The sequence below is a fragment of the Ammodytes marinus genome (assembly GCF_949987685.1).
Source record: "Ammodytes marinus genome assembly, chromosome: 16".
Taxonomy (NCBI): domain Eukaryota; kingdom Metazoa; phylum Chordata; class Actinopteri; order Uranoscopiformes; family Ammodytidae; genus Ammodytes; species Ammodytes marinus.
In genome coordinates this window covers 12,997,572-13,020,481 of record NC_137220.1, presented here as the reverse complement: position 1 = coordinate 13,020,481, position 22,910 = coordinate 12,997,572, and the positions used below count along the sequence as shown (strand labels likewise).

The window sequence follows — 22,910 nt, the reverse complement described above, 5'->3', positions numbered from 1 at the left end:
GTAAAACAAGAAATTAAGACCAGAAAAGTAGTATAATAGGTCCTCTTTAAGGAAAACCTTTTATTGCCATAGTAACAAGCCATGCCTGTTTTTAAAATACAGCTTTGAACTTCATGAGCTGCCTCTAAAAGAAAATTGACTCAAATCAGCCAGCTTTTTCCAATGTCTTAAACGTCTTAAATGCCAGGCATCTTTATGTATCGGCTGTATTATGAGACCAAAAGAGCGTCACTGTGGCTGCTTCAATCCACAGACTTTTCTAGAATAATGGTGGGACAAACACAGCCAGCCGGCTCTGTGAAATCCTATTCATCTGTAGTTGGCAGGCATGTGGAGTATGAGTAAGCGCCCTCGGTCATGTTTATTTAGGTAGAGAGGTGGTATTTGAAAGAGAATTAGACTTGGAGGATTTTAATGAGACTGCCAGAGCATACAGTACCTCTACACTGGAGTTGAGTGCCACCGTGGGTCTGTCATGTCAGATAGTTGTACTGTTATTGTGAGCTCTGTTGGCCCTTTATATCACGGAATCATGCAGTGTGTAAATCTGAGTTCTATCCAAAAATAATGTATCCTTTTGGGGTCATTATGAATACACCCCAAGCAGTTTTAAAGATATAGTGCGTAACTTTTTCATAAATTAATGTCGGTTTCATTCAAGCCATCGCCAAACGAGTTGAAACAAAGTTGTTAAAGCCTATCAGCTATTCAGTATGGCAGCATTTACAAACTAGTGTCATCCCCCGACACTACTGTATGAGCTCAGAAAAATCCCAAGATGCGCCCATGAAAGGTTTCAGTTGATGCATCTACTGCTTAGAAAAAACCTGGATGTACAGCAGAAGGAATACAATCCATGCACGATCACTCAAGGCTTACCTCATGTTGGTGTGCCAACTCTTCATAATTCCTCATTGGGAGCAACAGAAGTTACGCACTTTTGCTTTAAGGGAGCAATAAGCTTGCTTCAAATCTTATTTCTATAAAAACAACCTTTTATTTGTGGAAATGAGATTGCTTTCTGTCACGGCATTGTTTACACCTGTGGCTTAGTGTGCTGTTTGGATACAGTTTGTGTTTGGATTAGTGCTTTAATGCAGGGTGTAATTACGTGAGTAGTCCCTGTCCCACTTCTCGTTGCCTTACTGTGTAAACCTTAGTAAAACATGTGTCTTTGTAATATCTTGTCTCTCAGACACACGCACACACACACGCACACATACACACACACACACACACACACACACACACACACACACACACACACACACACACACACTCACACACACACACACACTCTTTCTCAAACAAGTTTTGTATTCAAGTCTCCTGCATAACAGATGCGGACACAAACAGTCAACTTGACAAGGAGTCTCTTGCAAGAATATGATAAGGCAAAGACTCAAACCCGCGCACGCTCTCACAACTACACTTCTTGTTGATTCTTTCCGCTGTTTGCGTTTGCAGCTTGCCAAGAAGCTGGGCTTTGGACAGACATGCAGCACTGACATACCTACAGACAGAGAGAGAGCTGACGGACAGAGTCCAGCTGGCTAGTCATGGCAGCAGCAAACGGAACAGATGTGCCTGGGACTTTGATCTAGGTGAGTACCAAATGGGGTGAGGATCTGGGGGAGAGAAGGTGGGGGTGCTGGTCTGTTCCAATATTAGGAAATGGCAAACTGTAAACTGTGTGGTAGACTATGAAGTATACTTTCAGCCTGTTTTTTTAATACTTGTGGGTACATTTGGGTTAAAAACAGAAAAACATTTGACTTGGGAAAATCATATTAAAATGATTAATATCACGTCACTTGCTTTGTGCAAGTACCTCAACTGATAACTGATGAAAAATGTAATACCATTCAATGTTTAACATAGGTCTTACTTCTTAAACATTGTTTTAGTGTATTCCATAAGCTTTGAAATCGTCCTGCTGCTGTGTGCTTAGCACTGATTTGTACAACCTATATTATAATTGGTTCACAATGCTGCGTTCTTCTACTTGGCACTAGAGTTGTCTTTGATAGTCTACTGTCATTGAAAATAAGTTCCTAAGTTGTAGTTTAGAAGTTTCTCTCCAACTATATCATGTTATGCTTTTTGAGACACACCTATTCTCAGATGGCTAGCCTAGCGTTGAACCACAATGTAGGTTACAGGAAACTAATGGTCCAGAATGAGAAGTAAGGAAGAGGGTTTGAATAGGAAACACAAACCTTGAAGGTGTGAAGGTGACGGAAGATCTAAAGGCTTCCAATGGAGGAATACCAAGTAGCAAGAGAACAGAGGATGCAGCAGGCAGTTGATCATATAAATGTCAGTTACGTAAGAAGTTTCAGGTTGTATTCAGCCTTCGTTTAATAGTGGAAAATTGCATCCTGATTTAATAACAGACTAAAGGGTGAGAACAGAGGAAGGAGATCAGGTTTTTGGGAGGGGAAATGAGGGCGTAGGCATAGAGGATGTGCTTACATGAGAGGCCAAATAAAATAACAATAAAATATATCCTTCAGGGGATATCATGTGGGCCTCCGTGTTTCACGCCTCCCCCCGAAAAACTTCTCCATGGTTAATTGCGAAATTCAAAGTCAGCATGCACAGCAAAACGGCAAGACAGCAAAAGCTACACGAAAAGACCAGTGTAAAATAGCATTCTACACTATTCAGTCAGAGGCCAAAAGACATAGACTTTTTGTGTGTGCTGAGAGGAGAAAATAGTAAATGATGCATTATTGATGTGACATATCGGCCTGCTGGTGTAAACAGGTTGTTGCTGTTTCATTGTTATAAAATATGTAACAAAGTGAATCTCCCCATTTAGGATAAAGGTGGATTCAGCAATGCTGGGGTCAAATTCAGTAAATATCTCCTAACAATCCGCTACCTGTCTGTACTGTGTGTGAACTGAAAAAAATATGGTGTTAATACACAACCTAGGCTCTGTAAATGGATATGCACACAAGGGTATACAAACAAAGGTGGCCCACCATAGCTAGCAACATGTCCATTTACAGAGCATAGGCTGTGTATTAACACTGGATTTCTTCACAGGTGGTGGATCGTGGGGAGATTCACTGATTTTGACAACAAGGGATTTTGACAACAATCATTCTCTAGAATCGCTGAAAAAGGTATTTGAGGACCATATGTAGATGAATTCCAGGGACAGTTTTCTACATGTTTCCACGTTTTGAGTGTGATTTGCCCTCATTTATTCAAAGTGAAAGTTGCCTTTCACCCTGCAGTGCCTTATTACATTGGTGTTACTGCACATCTTCATGAAAATTAAATCCGTGTGTAGAATTAGTTTGTTGAGTAATGCTGGGATATTTGAATCAATTCGAATCTTTCATATCGTATAGACAGAGGATCATGCAGAATCAAAATCTGGTTTGGCAGATATTCGTGCGGCAGTGTCTGTGATATTGGGTTTCCCGGCGTTGACTTCATTCCTCTGTTCTCAGGAAACACAGAATAGTTTTGAAAATTATTAAAAAACTAAGGTATGTTTTGTTTTTGTGCAAGACTAGATGTCTTTTGTGTGTATTGTGTATGTGTGTGCGAGTAAAACTCAGTCCACTCCTTGCTGACCCTGCAGTTACAGCCAATTTGCAGTGATCACAGTGACAAGTGTCTCCATATGGATACTAAGTAATTAGCTCAGAGAAGATGGAGAAAGGTTTGGAGTTGGTGGGGCATTGGAGGAGCTGTCAGAGGGGCCACTACCCATGTTACCCCCTGTCAAGAGGCTTGTCTGGGGCCTGTTCCCTCTCCCCGGGCCCCTCCCTCACACTTGGCTGCTTCAGTTAATTGAAGCCACTTCACATCAGTCAAAGGAGCTGGATGTGTGCACTCCTGAGCAGAGCACCTCACCTGACCTGTCAGTCAAACACTGCCAACTGCTTTACACACTAGTACAATCTATCAAAAATACCTCAGGACACTGCAGGGATCACCAGGCAGACCCTCACCAACCCAATGCCACTTCACTAGATCAGTGCCAGTTGTAACCTAAGCCAGCACCAAATCAGTTTTGAAGCAATGTATTTAAGTCCTTTTAAAGCTATAGCCCGTAACTTTTTTCGCATGAATAAATGTTGTTTACATTTGAACTATCGCCAAATGAGTTGACAAAACTCTCTCTGTATATCTCAGTACGGCAGGCTTTTAAACTGCACACCTGAAAATATGGACTTCAAGTAAATAGCAAGGTTGTTTGACAGGAGTTAAATCTTCATCTACAAGAAGAAGTGACCCTGAAATGCTGGTTTATGGCTATCAGGAGACGGATGTTGTCATTTGATAGCCATGCATGAAAAACCAAGCGAAAATGAACCAAGGGCAAACCTGCACTCAAAATTTAGTGAAATACATTTACCATACATTTCTAAATCCTCCGAAAAAAACAGACAAGTGACATGGGCTGAAATTGGATTTGTTTTGACTAACGGCGAATGGCCTTTGTCGATAGATTACAGCTGAATTGGAAATTGTGTGTTCAAAAGCAACCAGTGTATGAACGCAGTAGAGCCACTGCTTGTCCCCTGATTTGGCCAAAAACAAGCTGACTATGTTTTAGCAAAGGCCATAAAAGTGATACCCTCATTATCCCCGCTGAGCAATTGTCTTTTTCTGTGGCCGAAGCACATTGTTACAGTAGATGCATAACCAGCAAGTCCTCATACGTAGAGGACAAACTGCTTTGTTAGTCAGTACCTTGTAAAATGTCCCTTATAAAACAGCAAATGATATGAGGGTTAACCATTTTTTAAAGACTGTGCCTGCTCAGGGAACAAAGAGGACTTGGTTAAGATGAGGAAGAGATTGTGGTCATGATTAAAACAAACCAAATAGGAGAAAGAGTCTTCGGTGTGTGGTCTTCGGTGTGGAGATTGTCCACATGACCGCTCAGGTTTTTGCGCCTACATTTCCCCCAGCCTAAAAGGGTAAACCTCTCTATGAGACGTCATGCAAATTGATACTTTCCTTATAAATACTGCAGCTCTTTTGTTGGTTCTGCCGTGCCGCTTTCTACAACACTGAACACTAGGGATGTTTGAAGTAGAACCACAGGGAATATATCTTTTTGAGACCAACCCACTTGGGAGTGAACATCTAAAATGAGAAGTGGAGCTTGTGTATTGTTTTAAATGCCAGGGCTTCTCCTCATTCCAAGTGCCTTCTCGTGCGACACCTTTAGTTGTAGTCAGCCTACATCTAATTCTCAGCCATTACATTCTCCGCTGCTTTAGTATAGGCCGAGGGTTGTTACCGGCATGAATATGAACAGACAGATGTGACAGCTGGCCGGCCATATGTGACAAGCATTTTGGATCTTTATGCCTTAATTATTCCTTCCCTATGGGACCGATATTGACATTTTAGGTCTTAACATTCAGACCTTACAAACTGCCAGCCTCCAGTTTGGCATTTTCCATCTCTCGGCAACCTCGGAGCCGACAGTAAAAAAAAAAGGTGCTTGATAACCGCTCACAGCTAAAATGTAATTTCTGTCAGCTGTGGCTGGATGGACACTTTCAAATTTATCGCAGTGTCGTAAAAAAATTCATTGTCCGTACATCATGCCTGTTGTTTACTGATAAGCGGCTTTTGTCAGAGGGTTCTCTTCTCTTTTTTATTTCTCAATTAAGTTTTCCCTGGTTTTCAGTGAGCGGCCCGTGGTTGGAAGGCGTCGTGTTCATTTATTTTCACAGTGTGGGCGTTGAGAAAGCCTTTGAGACTCGCTGTGATTAGAGGCTATACACATATAATGGACTTAATTAATAATTGGAAGTGGAAGTTAAATTATTTTCCGAAACGCTATCTATAAATATCTAATCTCTGCTGATATATTCACACAGCGCCAATAATCCAGCTCCACGGTATGCGAGCGAGTGTTTTTTCACAACACAGGAGGAGCACATTTTAGTGTCTTTCATGTTCTACTTTCAACGTGCTGCGGCTGCCGTCTCCTTTTAAGATTTTAAACGTCAACACATTCAGACGTTTTATTTATCACATAGTTGTCACAGGAATGAAAGCATCTCTGTGATTTTCTCTCTCTCTCTCTCTCTCTCTCTCTCTCTCTGTCTAACCTGGGTCATCCCACACGTTTCTCATTTCTCTTCTTATCCCAGGTCCTAATTTCAGTTGCCGCGGCAACCCTGTAGCTCCCTCCACTTCTCCGCCCTCCCTCTTCTCTCCGAGCTGCTTGTTAAGTGTGGCAGAGCTGGTTAATGATTGTGTTTCATTAAAATGTTTCCTCCAGTTGGCTTCCTTTTGATGGAGTCATGTCTTGACTCTTGACTTTGTCTGGCTTTATCCCACTGAACCTTAATTTCAAGTATGCCTTGCTTAGGGCCCACATGTTTGCTTACTTGCTCGTTTACCTTTTCGTCCTTTTTATTGATTTATTATTATTGGATTCTGTCTTTGGTTTTATTTATTTTTCTCATTACACTGCATTGCTGGCTGTCAGTCAAGCAGTACATTTTGCTCACCCAAGATCACTATTGTTGACCGACACTTGTTATCCAGTGGCATACTTGGATGCAAATAGGTTTACAAAGTGTGCCTTGTCTGATTTATTTTTTTATTTTTAATGCTATTTAATGAACATTTAAATTTCTCGGTTCATCTGTAAAAGTTCACACGTTAGAGGTATATATACGTATATTTATCTTTTTTTTTGTATATATTTTCTGTGTATTTATGAAGGGGCTATGTCTACATTTCATTGTGCAACCCTTTATTGTACAATGAAAATAAAGCTCTGTAGGAGTGAATATCAGCAATAGGACATTATTCTCAAATGCAAAGCCTTATGGATAATGGCAGCTCACAGTCAATTCCACAAAGGAATATTTTTCTCAGAAGAAAAGTCCCTGTTCGGTCACTTCAGTTTCCTCTGCACGACAAGTCTATCTCACTTATCCAAAGTTACAGGCACTGGAATCTGATTTGTTTTGACGTCTGTCTTCCTTGTTTGCTTTGCTATTCTCAGTTTCTGTCTGTCAAAATAGTCCTCTTATTTTTCACATTATTCTCTGTGCAAAGCACGTCTGTGTTTGTGTTTAGATAGAACTTTAGATACATCAGTGTAAAAAAAAAATGGCCAGGTTCATTCATAATTTTGCCTTCTTTATTCTTCCATTTTTCCTTTATTACAGGATTGGGTGTTCATGGTATATTTATGTATTTCTATTTAACATACTTTAAAGCCTCTGGAAACCTGGTCTAAAATAATACACATATATGATATCAAAGTTGGGTGTCCCAATAAGCTTTTACAAAAATCTGATTGAAAATAAATGTCTGTCTAGAGTCTAGACCATTTGACTGGAATGTGTGGGCGTGGCCGTATCTATAAAAAGTGGCAACAGTCATTGTTTTTTTAGAATGTTCAGGCAGAATTTCTTGAATTACCATATCTTTCCTTTGATTGAACAATATATGCCTGCAGATGCTTACTATCATGCAACTAACACCCCAAATGACACAGTTAGAAGGATTTTGTGGAATTGTGGTTTACAGGGGCTTTGAGATGAATTTTGTCTGGCTCCCCCCACGTCTTGTTTCTTTGTCTGTGTATTTGCCTCAGTCCCTCCGTCCATCTCCATCTTGGCATCTGGCGCAGCAGTGAAAGTCTCTGGTGCTTTAGAATTGGTCGTTGGGAGACTGGAATGTGCCTGCACGACTCAAATGACTTCATTAGAGAGTAAGAAATCTCCGATGGGGTTTTTCCACCAAAGGCAGCCGCAGCCCGATGCGTCTGATTTGTCTGGGCCATTTAAACAAAAAGGCGAACCGTGTGGAATTGTTAACATGAGTAATTACAAATGGCAGAAGTAGGCGGAGAAGAAGAAGAAGAAGAAGAAGAAGAGTTTTAGGGCTGGAAGTTTTGTTGCAGGACTGAGGGAGATGAATTAGGAGGTTTGATTCAGAGAGTAATTGTTGGTTTGCAGTCCCAGATTCACCACAGAGATCTGAAATGTCACTGTGTATGTATGTGTGTGTGTGTGTGTGTGTGTGTGTGTGCGTGTGTGTGTGTGTGTGTGTGTGTGTGTGTGTGTGTGTGTGTGTGTGTGTCGTATCCAGCAGCTTTTTATCTGCCTGGCATTTCCTGCTTTCAGAAACGACTGCAGCACCAGGCACCATCTGATGACCCCAGCGAAAGGCTCAGCGCTGCCAAGAATATCGAGGGGAGCGGCGCGTGTAACCTTAACGTGAATTAGGAAAAGCCTGGACTTGGGAGGATAGCATACAGGGTTTTGTCACCTTTACTAACACCGGGAGTTATTTTGTAGGTGTTATCTTAATAGTGTCGTGGGAGTTCAGATTTGGCTTCTCTGTGAGCCCCTGTGCCCAAGTAATGAACTGATCTAAAATCAGAAAACTCTGAAAAGCCTGATTAGCGCAGATGATATGACACATTCACAGTCGCATGGCATCAGCTTGTGTTCGGAAAAAGTTTGCAGTCCCCCCCCCCCAGTACTTCCAGGATAGAGGTTGACATTTAGGCGCCAGCAGCCAAAACAAGACGTACGGCGGCAAGGCACTCGACGCCCACCACTATCTCTACTAGGGCTCTTCGGGGAGTGAATATTGAAAATGTCACCTGAAAATTATATGTAAATATTGAAACTGTTGAAATGTTAGCATTTTTAATGTCATTTATCTCCTCAAAGAAGAAGAAAGTTACAAACAGGTGTAACATGAAATATGTGAAGTAGGGCCATTGACATCCAAAATAGCATACTTTACACAACTGGGAAATGCTTCGTCCCTTTAAATATGCATAATTAGCTAACAGTGTGGAAATATGCTGACCATCACATAGTGGCTCACGCTCATCTGAATCTTATTGAAAAGTTTCTTACTTTTTTATGCTTTTAATGCCATATCTGACCAGCACTACTTTCCTCAACTTCGTATTACTGGCATTTCCTTTTTCTATTATCAAGGCTCTAGTTTGACACTTTTCAGAGCGAGACGGCTCATTTTCAGCCCCTCACTGTATAATGCATGTGCTCTTTAATGTATAGATAACAATGTATAAAAGGTGAGGAGATCACTTTTGGTTTTAATAGACGATTCCATCTTTTATGAATTTAATGGAGAGGATTTAAAATTCTCCCTGCATATATATGAGCGTGTGTGTGTGTGTGTGTGTGTGTGTGTAAATGTGGTAATTGGTAGGCGGAGTGACGTCGGGGCACACAAAGGAGTAACCCTTGTCGTACCAAGTGCAACCGATGGATAGAACTGAACTTATTAGCGCAGTTACCTTTCCTCTTCCTATCTCTTACTGAAAAGAGCAACAGCAAAGCAATAAGACAGGGGAGCAACAGTGCACCTGTCTCCCTATCTCCAAGTCTCCTCAAGGCACGTTCTGCTCCGTGAGACTCTGCCTGGAACAATAAATGATAAAATGTCTTAAGTTGACAAATTAAGTTAAAAATGAGATAGTTGCATTCTCTCTTTGATTTAAATGTGATATACCTGTATGGTTGTATACTCATTAGGAAGTCAATTACATTTGTTTGTCTTCATTTCCATCTTGGGATATTATGAAAATACCGCCTCACATCAGTACACAGCAAAATGATAATCACATATTGCCTTGTTATTATGAGTCTTAAACACATTTTGCTGTTGTTGCGTTCTCTTGAGTCTCTTCATCCGGGAAGCAAATGTTTACACCTCTGTCAAGCTGATAGGAATAACAATGCTAATTTTTACATTTCAAACATCAGTTTGGAATCAGCTCCACTTCTGACATTGTGGATGTGTGATATAGAATAGGACAGCAGCATTTTTTTTATGAATTGACAATGACCGTGCTATGGTTTGTGTGGTTAAGTTAAGGCAAAAACCCTAACCCAAGTTAAGGCGTTAAGGTAAAGGAAACAATATGGCCTCCTCCCATACGCCACATTTTTTCTCTATAATACCTTTGTGCATGTTGGTCAACAGTCATCATTTCTATGGCTGCCATAGAGGACTTTTTCACTTGAATATTAACATAATTGTGTTTTAGTGCAACTGCTGAACAGACTGATTAATTTATCTTGGAAGAACAGTCTGAACAAATGATAATCTGGGACCAGCCCGACCATAACCCCGCTGCTGTGGCTTCATGCATCAGCAGTTGCTTCTCCAGAGATGGGAGAAATTAGATGTGACATCTGCTAAGGAGAAGCATATTGTCCCCTGAGGTGAAGCTTGGCTGCTGTGTGGAAAAATGCCAACGAAAAGTTTTGACCTCGCCCTAATGATGCATAGTTATAATGTGTCATCATCATCATCAACAGCAAACCAGTGCATCTACAATTCATAATTGTGACAGGGGACTTTTTTTATTGCTGTATAGTACGTAAAGGTTAGACATATAATTCAAATGTTCAAATAAGAAGGCTGACTGTAAGTATAATACACTTGGTAACAAATAGGGAGTGATTTTGGACAAAGCACCGTAGTGAAGGGGGAGGGTGAAGCAAAGAGGAAATTGTCCCTTGCTGAAATGAGCCTTTATAGGTTGAGATTCTACCTGAGGCAACATGTCCGTGCCAAAGCATGGTGCACAATTTCAAACCTTGATTAAAATGGAAAACAACACAAGGAGGAGGTTGGTGACTGAAGTCTGACACGGTCCTAACCTTTTATATTTGTAATTCTAATCATGCCATGACATACTTTGAACAATGAATTGATTTTTGCGATTATTGCTTTTTTCTATTTCTGTGTGAAATGTCATCACAACAACAAGTGTGGATTTCATAGAGAATGAGAAAAATATTAAGGCTGGATTCATGCATGCATTGTACTCACTGACGGTTTATCAAGCTCTTTTATAGTAAAGGTGGTTGGTCTTTGCAAAGATTTATTAGGTCACATCCCCTTTGTAGACAAAGTTTTGTGTGTAGCTACACATACACATATATTTCTGTGTTTCTATATTTTTTGATTCAGCAAAACAATTCTTACTTTCATTTTTTCTCAGTGCTATAGAAATAACTGAAATCTAAGTAAAGGTGTTATGTGCTGCATACTAGTGTCATCATTAGCCCCTTTTACACAGCCAGTGAAAGCCGGGAATATGCTGGAATTTCGGCCCTCCGCCCTGCTGTATAAATGCGACCGTTGCGGAACGAGGGAAGAAAGGTGCGAGAGATTGTTCCGGGAATTTTACTACCTCGGGGGGTAGTAAGATTGCCGACACAATCAGTTCCGCCTCTCTGTTTAAATACGGCCGACTTGTTGTTGCGGAACAGGGGGGCGTTTGACGTTCCATAGCCTACATTCTAAACATTCGACCATGTTAGCAGTTGAAGGACGTGTGTTTAACATTAATCACGGCGGCCTGATGTCCCGTAAAAATCACCAAATAAAAGGAACGGCGTATAATCTAGCTGGTCATAAGGTCCGCTGCTCAATCCAAACCCTGTGCTTCATTTTGCAGAGTTTATGAGTCTATTCTGCCCGGGGGAAGTTGTACAATGGGAAAGCTAGGCTAGGCTAGGCTAAGCTAGGCTGCGACCAGATCGCCGCCGCTATTATTATCCTAAGTCTGAGCGTATATCTACACTTTATTTCTGTCTACAGTAACGTGACTTCACACACTGTGTGTATGTGTATGTGTATGTCTGATTGGCAGATCTCTGCCCTCACAAAGAGACTCGCTCACAGCCAACCTGTCACACACACACACACACACACACACACACACACACACACACACACACACACACACACACACACACACACACACACACACAGACACAGAGGTGAAGCGGATTGATTTTGTCAGTTTGGTTAACAGTCCCAGTGATGTTGGACTCAGCGCGTAGCGAGATCAACTGGCACATCGTGGGGACTGTAAAATACGGCCCTCTTACTGCAAGCTCCAGCACTTCTGCTCTCAATTCACCGGCCAGTGTTGTTGTTGTATAGCAGCTGACCGGTGCGGCGCTAAACGTTTACGTCACACCTGACGCTGTTTACAAGCACCTCTTTCATTCCGGAACGCTGTGTATAAGGGGCTACTGATGCACCAGCAGGCCGGCGTTGCTTGGTTCTGTGTAAATAACACGGAACCAAGCAAAGCCGGCATATCGGAGTGATGTTGTACCGTCAATATGCCGCAATCTCTGTGTAAAAGGGGCTATTAATAGCTCACAGTCAGGTTCACTTATTTTCTAAGCTTCTATTGTTACGGATCAGGTATCGCGTTTGCGTCAAGCGTTGGTCCATGAAAGATGAAACCTGTTGGCATATAAAGGTATTGACAGAGTGCATACATGGGTCCCACACCCTTGATAAAGAGAAAGGATCAGACGAGATTAGACAAGCGGAGGGGATAAAGATAGCGCTAAAGACAGGCTTTGTTTTTGGCCCCCCTTTATGAGCCGGGGCTCCCGCTAATTACCAAGCTCTCTGGTCCTTGCTAAATGTGTTTGAAATCCACTGGATGCAGATAATTGAGCTGGAAATGTGTTACATGACAAAGTCACGCTGAAGGACAACCACTAAAAAAGGGCCTTGTATCCACGGCCCCCTCACCCCCCCTCCCCTAAATGTCAGGCTTCACTTTTGAAACAAAAGTTGCCCAAACGATTCATTCCACAGCTTTAGTCTTTGTTGTTTGTTGAGATTGAAGCTTAGGGGATGTGTTGGAGCCACCACCTATTGTGATAAGCTAAAGTCAAAACAAAGACAGGCCAATGGCGGATGTGTCAGACAGGCCTGTGTTTTCTTGTTGCAGAAATAATTGCTTTTAGCCTTCAGTTTAGGGATGTGAGCTTTTAAAGATCTCCGAAAAACATCATCATAGCAACGTAGAGAAGTGTTTATTAGCCACAGGCGGCAGGTGTCCGTCCATGCATCTCAAGCTTTCTCCCAGGTACGCTTGTACTTTTAAAACATATTTTTTGAACAGGTTTTGTATAGCCTAAATCTCAAATTGATTTCAGGACTTCATAAAAAAAATTGATTTCCTGGCTTGGTTACATTGATCCCGTGCAGAGATGGGCCTCTCCTGAGAATATTGAAGTAAAGTGAAAACAAGGTGAAGAGAGACTCCTCCGTCGTTCTATTTGCATTTTAATTATAAATTGCATCATTGCTGTGACAAAAACATACCACACTTCTACACACAAGCGCACACACCCCCCCCCCCCCCCCCACACACACACCCACCCACCCACCCACCCACACACACACACACACACACACACACGCACACACACACACACGCACACACACACACACACACACACACACACACCACACACACACACACACACACACACACACACACACACACACACACACACATACACACACACACACACACACAGTAACAAAACAGCTCCCTCACCCTCCATTCACTCCTCGTTTTTGCTTCAAGCTCGGCTCACTTCATGAAAGTGTGAAACTTCATGCGAGGAGCCTCGGCAGGGCAGAATATAAACAGGCAGGGTAATACGTAATACGCAATGCATGCGTAAATATTGTTCTCCATCCGCTTAGTTCAGAGATGGGGACAACATGCATTCTCAAATAAGACTTTTGTTTTGTTTGTGAGACAGACTGTGCTGTGTGTGCTGGAGAAATAGACACAGAATGAGGGAGAGCTGTGGTGGACTGCAGCCAGTGTGATTTTGTCATTTTCGAAAGCACTCCTCTGTTGTTATCTTGGCTACATGGGCCCACTGTGGTTTGATGTCGGCCTATCATTTTTATTTTTTGTTCAAGTCTCAAATTTTCTCAGTGGATTTGGCTCTCCCTGCTGAGCGTGTGTGTGTGTGTGTGTGTGTGTGTGTGTGTGTGTGTGTGTGTGTGTGTGTGTGGGGGAGGGGGAATTGTGTAGAAGTGTTGGTGTGTTTTTGAAGCGTTGTGCTGTGAGTATAGAGGCCTAATCGATTATATTGGAGTGGTGTGTAAGTACGAATTGCAAGAGCGCAGACTAAAAAGGCTTTAGATGTGGGACTTAAAGCTCCAAGCTGGATTTGTTGTTGGATGGCATTATGTTTATGTACAGATACGGATACACATACACATACACATACACATACACATATACATACACATACACATACACATACACATACACATATACATATGGCCTTATCTGAGGGTCGTATCTGTATAAACCACATGCAAACCTGTCACTGTTGCTAAGTAAGTACAGAAGCCATGCAGTATAGTTTTTTAGGGGTTTCTGTCTGTCGAATGAGCCTTTCATCTTTATGGCAGGACAGGCTTACTGAAGATGTAATATTCGATGTTGAGTGTGCAAAATATTGGGGGAAGAGACTGATATTCATTGCGGTAATAAGGGTAACGAGGTACACCAGACCAAGTACCTACTTATCAGACACTGATTCACAGCTTTGTGGCAGAATACAAGAATTTGACAGAAAACAAGTGTTCAAGATTTGGACTCTTGTTAAAGTAAATGTTATGGAGGAGCTGCTCTTGTTTGTTTGTGTTTAGATTTAGGATTGAACCTGATTTTATACTATGAGAATGAGTCACACACCAGCTGGTAAACTCAGTAACACCGCAGCAAAGCAAAACATTTAGGAAAGATAAGAAAAAGATGGGGAGATAGGGAGAGAGAGAAAGAATGATGGCAGGGGATGGCGAACGCTGACAAAACACTCTCTTCTTTGTCTTTTTTCATCCTTGGCATTGCATTAAGCTAAAACAGCCTTTCGCCCCTGTAGGCCATTTATTATATAGCAAAATATTGTATAAATGTTCTCCCATATGCATTGAAGACTTGATTGTTTTTTTGGCGTGACTATACCTGTAGTTGACTCCGTTGTCATTTTAATAATCTATATGCACTTTGGGTCTTGGGAACTGCTGTGTCAGTTTTATATCAAAGTATCTCTCAAAGCTGACACAAAAAATAAAATGAATGAATCTCACCACTCATAGTAGTGATATACATAATGCTTTGAGCTGTCACCTAAGGTATTCAAATTATGTATTATTTGGCATACACCATCTCACTATTTTGATGTGAGACTTCTTATTAGGGGTGTAAATCGCTGGTTTCATCATGATATGATATTAGATCGATTCATTGGACAACAAGAGGATGTTTTCCTGAAATTATTATTTTTTTTTTAAAGATATTTTTTGGGCATTTTTATGCTTTATTTGACAGTGCAGAGAGACAGAGGTGAAATGGGGCAGAGAGGGGAGTGACATGCAGAGAACGACCGCGGGCGGGAATCGAACCCGGGTCTGCTGCTGGGCCCGGCCCGGGAGGGGCATGCCTTACCAACTGAGCTAAAGGCGCCCCGTTTCCTGACATTTTACATACATTTTACTTAAGTGGATCAAAAGGAAGGACTAAAAGCCATAAGGAAGAAGTGTGGGTCTGGCATGGTCCCCTGGTTTTTAAAGCTGTCTTAACTGGGTTTAAAAGGGGAGAGAGGAAAAGAGATAGGGGTGAGGGCCACCATCAGTGATATGGAGAGGGATGGTGATGCTGTTCTACTGGGGGCTTTGCTGCTCCACGGTTCAGGGAGGTCCTCTGTCTCTTAATCCATCACAACTCCTGTTGGCCCTGGATCCCGACACACTCCAGTATCTCACAGCCCCTGTCACGCATGTGTGCCCACTGTACGAGTATCCATGTTTTCACCCTCTTTCTCTCTATCTGAGTGAGTGTCAGTCATATCAACTGTGCCTAGGGCAAGACGGACAGGCACTCTTATACAGAGATGGTTTTTTTTCTCCATACAAGCTAGTGCTGCACACATTCGGCTTTGTTCCCTCACACTTGAGAGGGGAATCCTCCTTCCTGTCTGTTTTAATTTGCCTTGTCTTACAGCAGCTTTTCATATTATAGTTATATAGATTATTCTCACAATAATTTTTTCAGAGACTCACTGGCGCTCATGGCCGACTTGCTAGTCTGCTGCCAAATCTCTCATAACTAAAGAGTTGGAATCACTTCTGTCCAGAGCTGGTGGTTGTTTAAAAAGAAACGCTAGGGTTGAACGGGTTGACTCTAAGCTGTGGTGAAAAAAAAGGTGAGCTAGCAGCATGTGGGCTTTTGATTAACGTTTTAGGTATGCGTCACACACATACGCTCAAAGCTGTGACACCGTGCCACTTAGCCTGAGCTTTTTTTGGGCACATTTTTTTTGAGCCTTTTGTAGTGTAGTCCCTCTAAACTCTGCAGCCCGTCTCTGCACCTCACTGTTCTGCGCGCTGCCTGTTGTCGCACAAGGTGACCCCTCCAAACACCCCGGGACCCCCTGCTGAGATCGCTGGCTTTTTTAGCAGCAGCCAAAATCACATCAGCTCCGCCCTTTGTCCACCTGGTGCTGTTGTCGCGGTAACATATCCGCCCCGTTTTTCTCCCTCCCTATACCAGCTGGAATCAGTGCCTGAAGGAAGAGGCTAGCGTGGGTTAGTTCTGTGTATTTGATGTTTCCCTTTCATTTTGGCAAGTTAAAAGGAATTTATAGAGAGAAACGTTGTGTGTGTTTGTGTGTGTTGTTTTAAGTGCTTGTGTGCCTGTATGTAGGTTTTTTTTAAATAATGAATTTATTTCCTCTTTTTGAGAGTCTCAGCAATAGCTGTAATGAATTCCAGAAGGCTTTCAATCTCTCTCTTCTGTCACTATTTATCTCCTTTTTCACAGCAGGCCCTGTGCCTGAAGTCCCTGCCATATGGCCATATACACTGAAGGATTTCTTGGGATAAACATAACTATTTTTATACAAATATATCCATTCATATTCGCTTATGGTCATCTACAGCAGCTGTAGAGTGTGTGTCTTAATAGTTCAAATGTAGGCCTACTGTAATTTTGGCTCATATGGCTTATTATACTAAATTTAGGAAAAACCTTTTCAGAGGAAGGACTCTTTTCAGTGACTATTTATTTGTTGGCGTAGTAAAGTTACAGAACATTATGTGATATTTAGTGATATTCCTAGTGTAATAAAACAAATAGTAACTCACTGAAAATGATCTGTACTCACAAGCCAAATGTCAAATGCTAAACCGCAGCGTATTAACATCCAATAATTACCATACACGTTAATATACTGACATTTAACATTTGACTTTCAGCTTACAGTGGAATGAAAGTCAAATCAGTATATTGCTGAACCTGACAAGAAGAGTTTTTTAATATCCCAAATTGGTCAGAAGACATACAGGCAGGGAGTCAGTGTTATAATCTTTACAACATAGAACCGACTCACTGTTTATTAAGATTGTCTTCGTAGACAGACTTGCAGGTTGGGATGGCTGTGCTTCACCAGTGATTAAGATTGTCACAAGCACAGATGGAAAAGCAAATTAACAGAAATGTGTCCTCGAGTGTAAATATGCATTGTAAGCTGTTCACGTTATCAGATTTGCAGATGGAGGTAACATATGCCCAGAAATATATGCAATATCACCATGTAAAATTTAAAGATGGAGTTAATCACTGCACAAGCATTACTACACCATGTGCTGAGTATCAAGCATTGACTCAGTGTGTAACATGAGTTGGGATGTAATTGCTGTATGTAGTGTGGTAGGGCTTCACGATTTTTGCTAAAATGTGCATCACGATTTTTCTCCCCAAGAATTTGAATCGCGATTTCTTGTTCTTGTTTTTTTGCACACAAACATTTACTGACACTTTTAGACCCCTTAAACATAACATTTTAGTGCCAGACTTCAACTTAAAAGTCTCTTCTAACATTAAAAATGCTTGTCCTCTCTTAATTTGAAACACTTAGATGCTGCCTAACATAACAAAATAGAATGTAACGTTACAAACACAAGTCTACAGGACCAACATTTTGGGGGGCTTCAAGGAAGAACACTGGCAAGTTACAACATCTATTGAGTGGTTTGCGTGAATGAGACATTAATAGCTTTTTTTTTTTTTTTTTTTTACATTGTGTGTAGACAATTGTCATTGATGGAGTTGTTCCCAAGCAAAGAAGTGAACATCCAGGGTGACTAGGGGAATACAAGCGAGAGAAACATAATCATTTAGAAATGAGATTGCATATAGTATACATATACTTATAATACATATATTGCGATTCATTTTGCAGCCCTACTGTGTATTGTGTAACGCTCTGGTCATTGTCGGGACAGCTGGCTGCCTCTCCTAGGTTGATAGGGGGGAAGGCAGATGCGGCATCAGCCTCTTGTTTATACAGAGGCAGTTGAATCTAACTGTCTGTTGGTTTGTCAGTCTCTCCTCCCTGGCGTGTTGCAGTGTGTGTGATGGAGAGATGTAGGCTGGGCCAGCGGAGTGAGAGCAGACCATCTCTCTGTAATGAATATAAATGGGCTCCAGGTCTCACTCTCCCGGTCTTTCTTTCCTTGCTTTTCTTCTTCCTCACACAAAGACAGAATAGACACACACACACACACACACACACACACACAACACACACACACACACACACACACACACACACACACACACACACACACACACACACACACACACACTTACACTGTCAAAAATTATACAATTGAGTTTCTTTATTGAAATTGTGGTGACTACTCTGGTTCAGTCAAATCAGTTGTTAGGGTGACTCTTTGTACTATGAATCTTTACAATAGTGTTTTCAAAGTAACTGTGTTCAGTCAAGTAAGAAAAGAATGAAGCTTGTATAAAAGCACAAAACAACTTTAATATAAGTGGTGATGGTTGATGAGAAGAACGTACATAACGCCTGTCAGGCTCCATCATATGTCTGCTAGTATTCCAGATGTGTGTAGTTGTTTACATGAGAAAGACATAGAGGAAAGTGCATTTCAAAATAAATATATATATTTTTTTCAATAAATATTTATTTCATTGGAATCCTAATTTATGATGGTGCAAGTTCCTCTGTTTTTAATCAGTTGTGTCACAATTTTAATAAAAGATAATGTGTTACCAAACAATTTTGTTGCAGCAACATATGCTAAATCACAGTGTTGAAGAAGTGCTTTACTACTGTACAGTGCAAGCATGGTCTTGAACAAACAACTATACAATCCGACCCGTGGACCTTTACTATCTCTGTCTCCCGATTTCAACTCTGTACTATCAATAATCAAGCTTGAAAATGTCCAAAAACTAATCTTAAAATAAAAGCCTAGCAGTACATAATATTTGTATTTTATTTAAAAAAACTCATTATGTTCAATTGTTGTTCAGAGTTCAGGGGAAAATGTAGGCTTCACACAATGCCATATCCACTGCAGGGCCTTTGTATACACGTTTGCAATATGATAAGCTCTGGCTTTTGCTTTGTCAGGGAGGAGATTACGCTGTCTCTCATTATCGCTCCCTCTAAGCACCCTTGTCCTTATTTCCACTGCTTTTCATCCAACCTATATACCAGTGGCTGATGATGGAGGCCAATGTAGTAGAAACAGACATTTTCTTCTTATCTGAAGCACAGGACCTCTATTACCTCCTCAAAAACACAAACTGTCTTTTAATTGCCTTCGGGGGGGGGGGGACTCTTTTCAAATCTCTTCCCAGCACAACCCCTGTAATGTGACACTATTTATTTTTCTCCGTGCCATGTGCCATTATCACCTATTTGTTATTCTTTCCCGTTCGCAATGTCATCGTGTGATCCCCGTGACAAATGAACTGTCTGAAGACGTTTCTTCTGAGGGAGTCCTATGATTAGCTCACACATCTCTCCGCCATCTCTCTAACTTGTTATTTCCTCCTGCCGCTCTGAAAAGGATGAAGGAAAAAAACAAAACACGTGTAGTTTTCTTCTGTTTAGTGTCATTTGGGTCTGTTTAGGAGAAGCTTTGAGGTTGTAAACAGCACTGCCAGTGTTGTCATGTTTCCCTTCAATTGATTCCCTGTGATTACTTGACATTTCTGGTGTTATTTTAAGGGACAGGAGGATACAAGAGAAAAACACTTGGTAAATTGTGCTTAAGATATGCCTGCACACACACACACACACACACACACACACACACACACACACACACACACACACACACACACACACACACACACACACAGAGAGAGGAGAAAGGAGAGAAACAAACACGTGTGCGGAAAGCTGTGTGTACGCCCTCACTCACTCACTCACTCATATAGACTATAATTAATTGCCAGGAAGTCTCAGGTAATTTAAATTGCAAATCAGTGCAGTGCAGCCTTGTTCCCTCCCAACTTTTGTGATTAATATTTTATTGTTTTACTGAGCGAAAATGCCACCAGTGTTTTTCATCAGATACAAATAGCACAAAAGAAGAAAAAGGGGGGCACTCGCGTTGACTGGATTGAGGAGGATCAGATGCAGGCGTTATATGTCTAAACATTAATTAAATCTTGTCTGGGTGCTGGTGCTGTGTAGGTCGTCTCTCCCGGCTCCAATCCACTCACACATAGACAGAGGTTTCTCTCACCTTTCACCTGTTCTCTCATTTCTTACTCTGTGGTTTCAGTTTCTGCCGATTTTTTTCTCAGGTCCTGAACTTCTCTTTCAATCAACCACTAATTAAACAGCCAAGTGTAAGGGTTTCAGGGGATCGGGGGGGGGGGGGGGGGCGTGCAGGTTTTGTGAGAAAAAGTCAGACCTTGAGATCTTATGATGACTTGGGTATGAATTGTGTGGAGAGGAACTTGACAGGGGCAGGAGATGAAAACCAGCAGAAATGATAGATTTAGTCAGCTTTGAAACTAAACTGTCGCATGTTCCTTTTTTATATCCTTTTTTTTCAGCAAGATTTTTTAAATCCCAAGAGACTGTTGCTCAGTTGCAGAGGACTAAGAATTAGACCAAAAAATAATGAGGACGTTTCCCTTTTGCCTCAAGCAGAAAGTGAGAGCTGATGTGGCCATGTTGCAGAATAATGCCTCGTTTTCACTGAGCGGCACAGTTCGCTTCGGCATGGTCGGCATGCCACTGTAATAATTTTCCTTTTGAATACAAGACTCTTCACTCTTGCAGAGTTGATTACACGTGACGGTTTATCTCTCGCACGGAAATTATGATTCTGTCTATTAAGTTTTGACCAAATCTACGGACTGCAGTGTATAATTCTACCCTTATGGGACCCTTTGGGGATGCTCGGTACCACAACAAAAGGGTTACAAAAATAGGTGCGGCACGGTTTGCTTATTTTGGTACCCTTTCCAACTTCTGACAGTGTAAATGCAAATAAATGCGTGCCGAGCCGTGACACTGCACCGCTCAGAATGAAAAAAAGTCTTGCATGCAGGTTCTTATTAAAAAAACATCTTTGACCTTTCAAAGCCAGCGCTGCCTTTTGAAAGTGCCGTGTGACCTTGTGTGATTTTGTTTGTGTGAGTTACGGACTGGCAGCGTGAGATGAAAGCAGTAAGTCTTGCACTTCACTCACAGCCACTGTGGATAGGAGGCATCCTGGCCGGAATCAGATGGCTGGCACAGCGCTCTGCTTCCTCTCAAAGCAAAACAAAGACCGAACAAACCGACACACACACACACACACACACACACACACACACACACACACACACACACACACACACACACACACACACACACACACACACACACACACACACACACACACACACACACACACACACACACACACAGAGGAAGGCTTCCCCACAGTGAAGCAGAGCGTATGCTGCTGCTGTGCTTTGAATGCTGAAGCCTCCTTTTAAAAACAAATGTATTCGCAGCCCTTACGTACTATTTCCTAGGAAATACTGCTCAATTAGACCAACCGTTTAATTAGCAATTATGCACTGACACACACACACACACACACACACACACACACACACACACACACACACACACACACACACACACACACACACACACACACACACACACACACACACACACACACACACACACACACACACACACACACATTATCTCTCACACAAGGTCACAGCTTTTCATATTAATGTGATAGACTACTACAAAGTCAGTTTTTGTAATGACTGTAATAAATGTTTTCTGTCTCCCAACAGGACAGCTATTTTTGGAGTCTGGACATCCTGTAAAGTGGATACATATCTCTGAGGAGGTTCAGCCTGACTGATTATTGGCCCCTTACCGTCTCACCTCACACCTGGCTGCTGCTTCGGCCCGATTCAGGTCCATCTCTGCATCAAAGCTGGCGATGTCCAGAATCCCAAGCCCCCCTCCCCCACCCGAAATGTCCAGCGCTCCTGTGGCTGAGAGCTGGTGTTATACTCAGGTGAGGAGAGATGCATGACTCTGTGTGTGTGTGTGTGTGTGTGTGTGTGTGTGTGTGTGTGTGTGTGTGTGTGTGTGTGTGTGTTCACATGTGTTTGTATGTTGGCGTATCCACTCTTTGCCCTTAGGTGTGTTGATGTGATGGCGGCCATCTACACAGCAGTTCCAGACCCCCAGCAAATCCTCTGACCCTTTTATTGTGTGTGTATATTAACAACAGTGTGTGTGTTTACCTATCACCTTAGTCAATTTCAAGACTTTAAGGACAAGATTAAATACATCTGGTATTATGCAGTTAGAAAGAAGAAGTGTGTTTATCAGACCGTTGAAGCCCTTAGCTCTTTATCACCGCTTGAGGCTAACAGCTAGAGGTTATACTAGTCTCTACTGGAATTACACACACCCAAATTTACAGCCAAACTTAGCCCCTTTCACACATGTAGACATTTGCAACAATTTACCAGCATCTTACTGAAATGGCTCGTGTGTGAACAGAAACCAGAATGGAATCAAGGGCATTTGTGTACCTCAAATTTACATGCTCAAAACCTAGTAAAATTGCAGGGAATATGCTAAAAAGCCTGTAGTTGCATTGTGGGTAATGTAGACACCAGGTTTTGACAAGGTAGTACAAAAACGTGGAATAAAAAGGGTGATATTTTTTGGTTCTGCTGTATTTAGTCTGGTCATTTA

The 22,910-nt window shown here is 41.7% G+C and overlaps 1 protein-coding gene across 1 annotated transcript in view; it reads left to right on the top strand.

The window, feature by feature from the left end:
* The window catches only part of spop (speckle type BTB/POZ protein), an 89,948-nt gene that overhangs the window by 20,693 nt on the left and 46,345 nt on the right, over window positions 1–22,910 (top strand). The window contains exons 2-3 of the mRNA XM_080044757.1: window positions 1,468–1,604; window positions 21,989–22,218. Of these exons, the coding sequence (XP_079900883.1) occupies window positions 22,141–22,218 (78 nt within the window). The 5' untranslated portion in view covers window positions 1,468–1,604; window positions 21,989–22,140. The remainder of the gene's footprint in view (window positions 1–1,467; window positions 1,605–21,988; window positions 22,219–22,910) is intronic.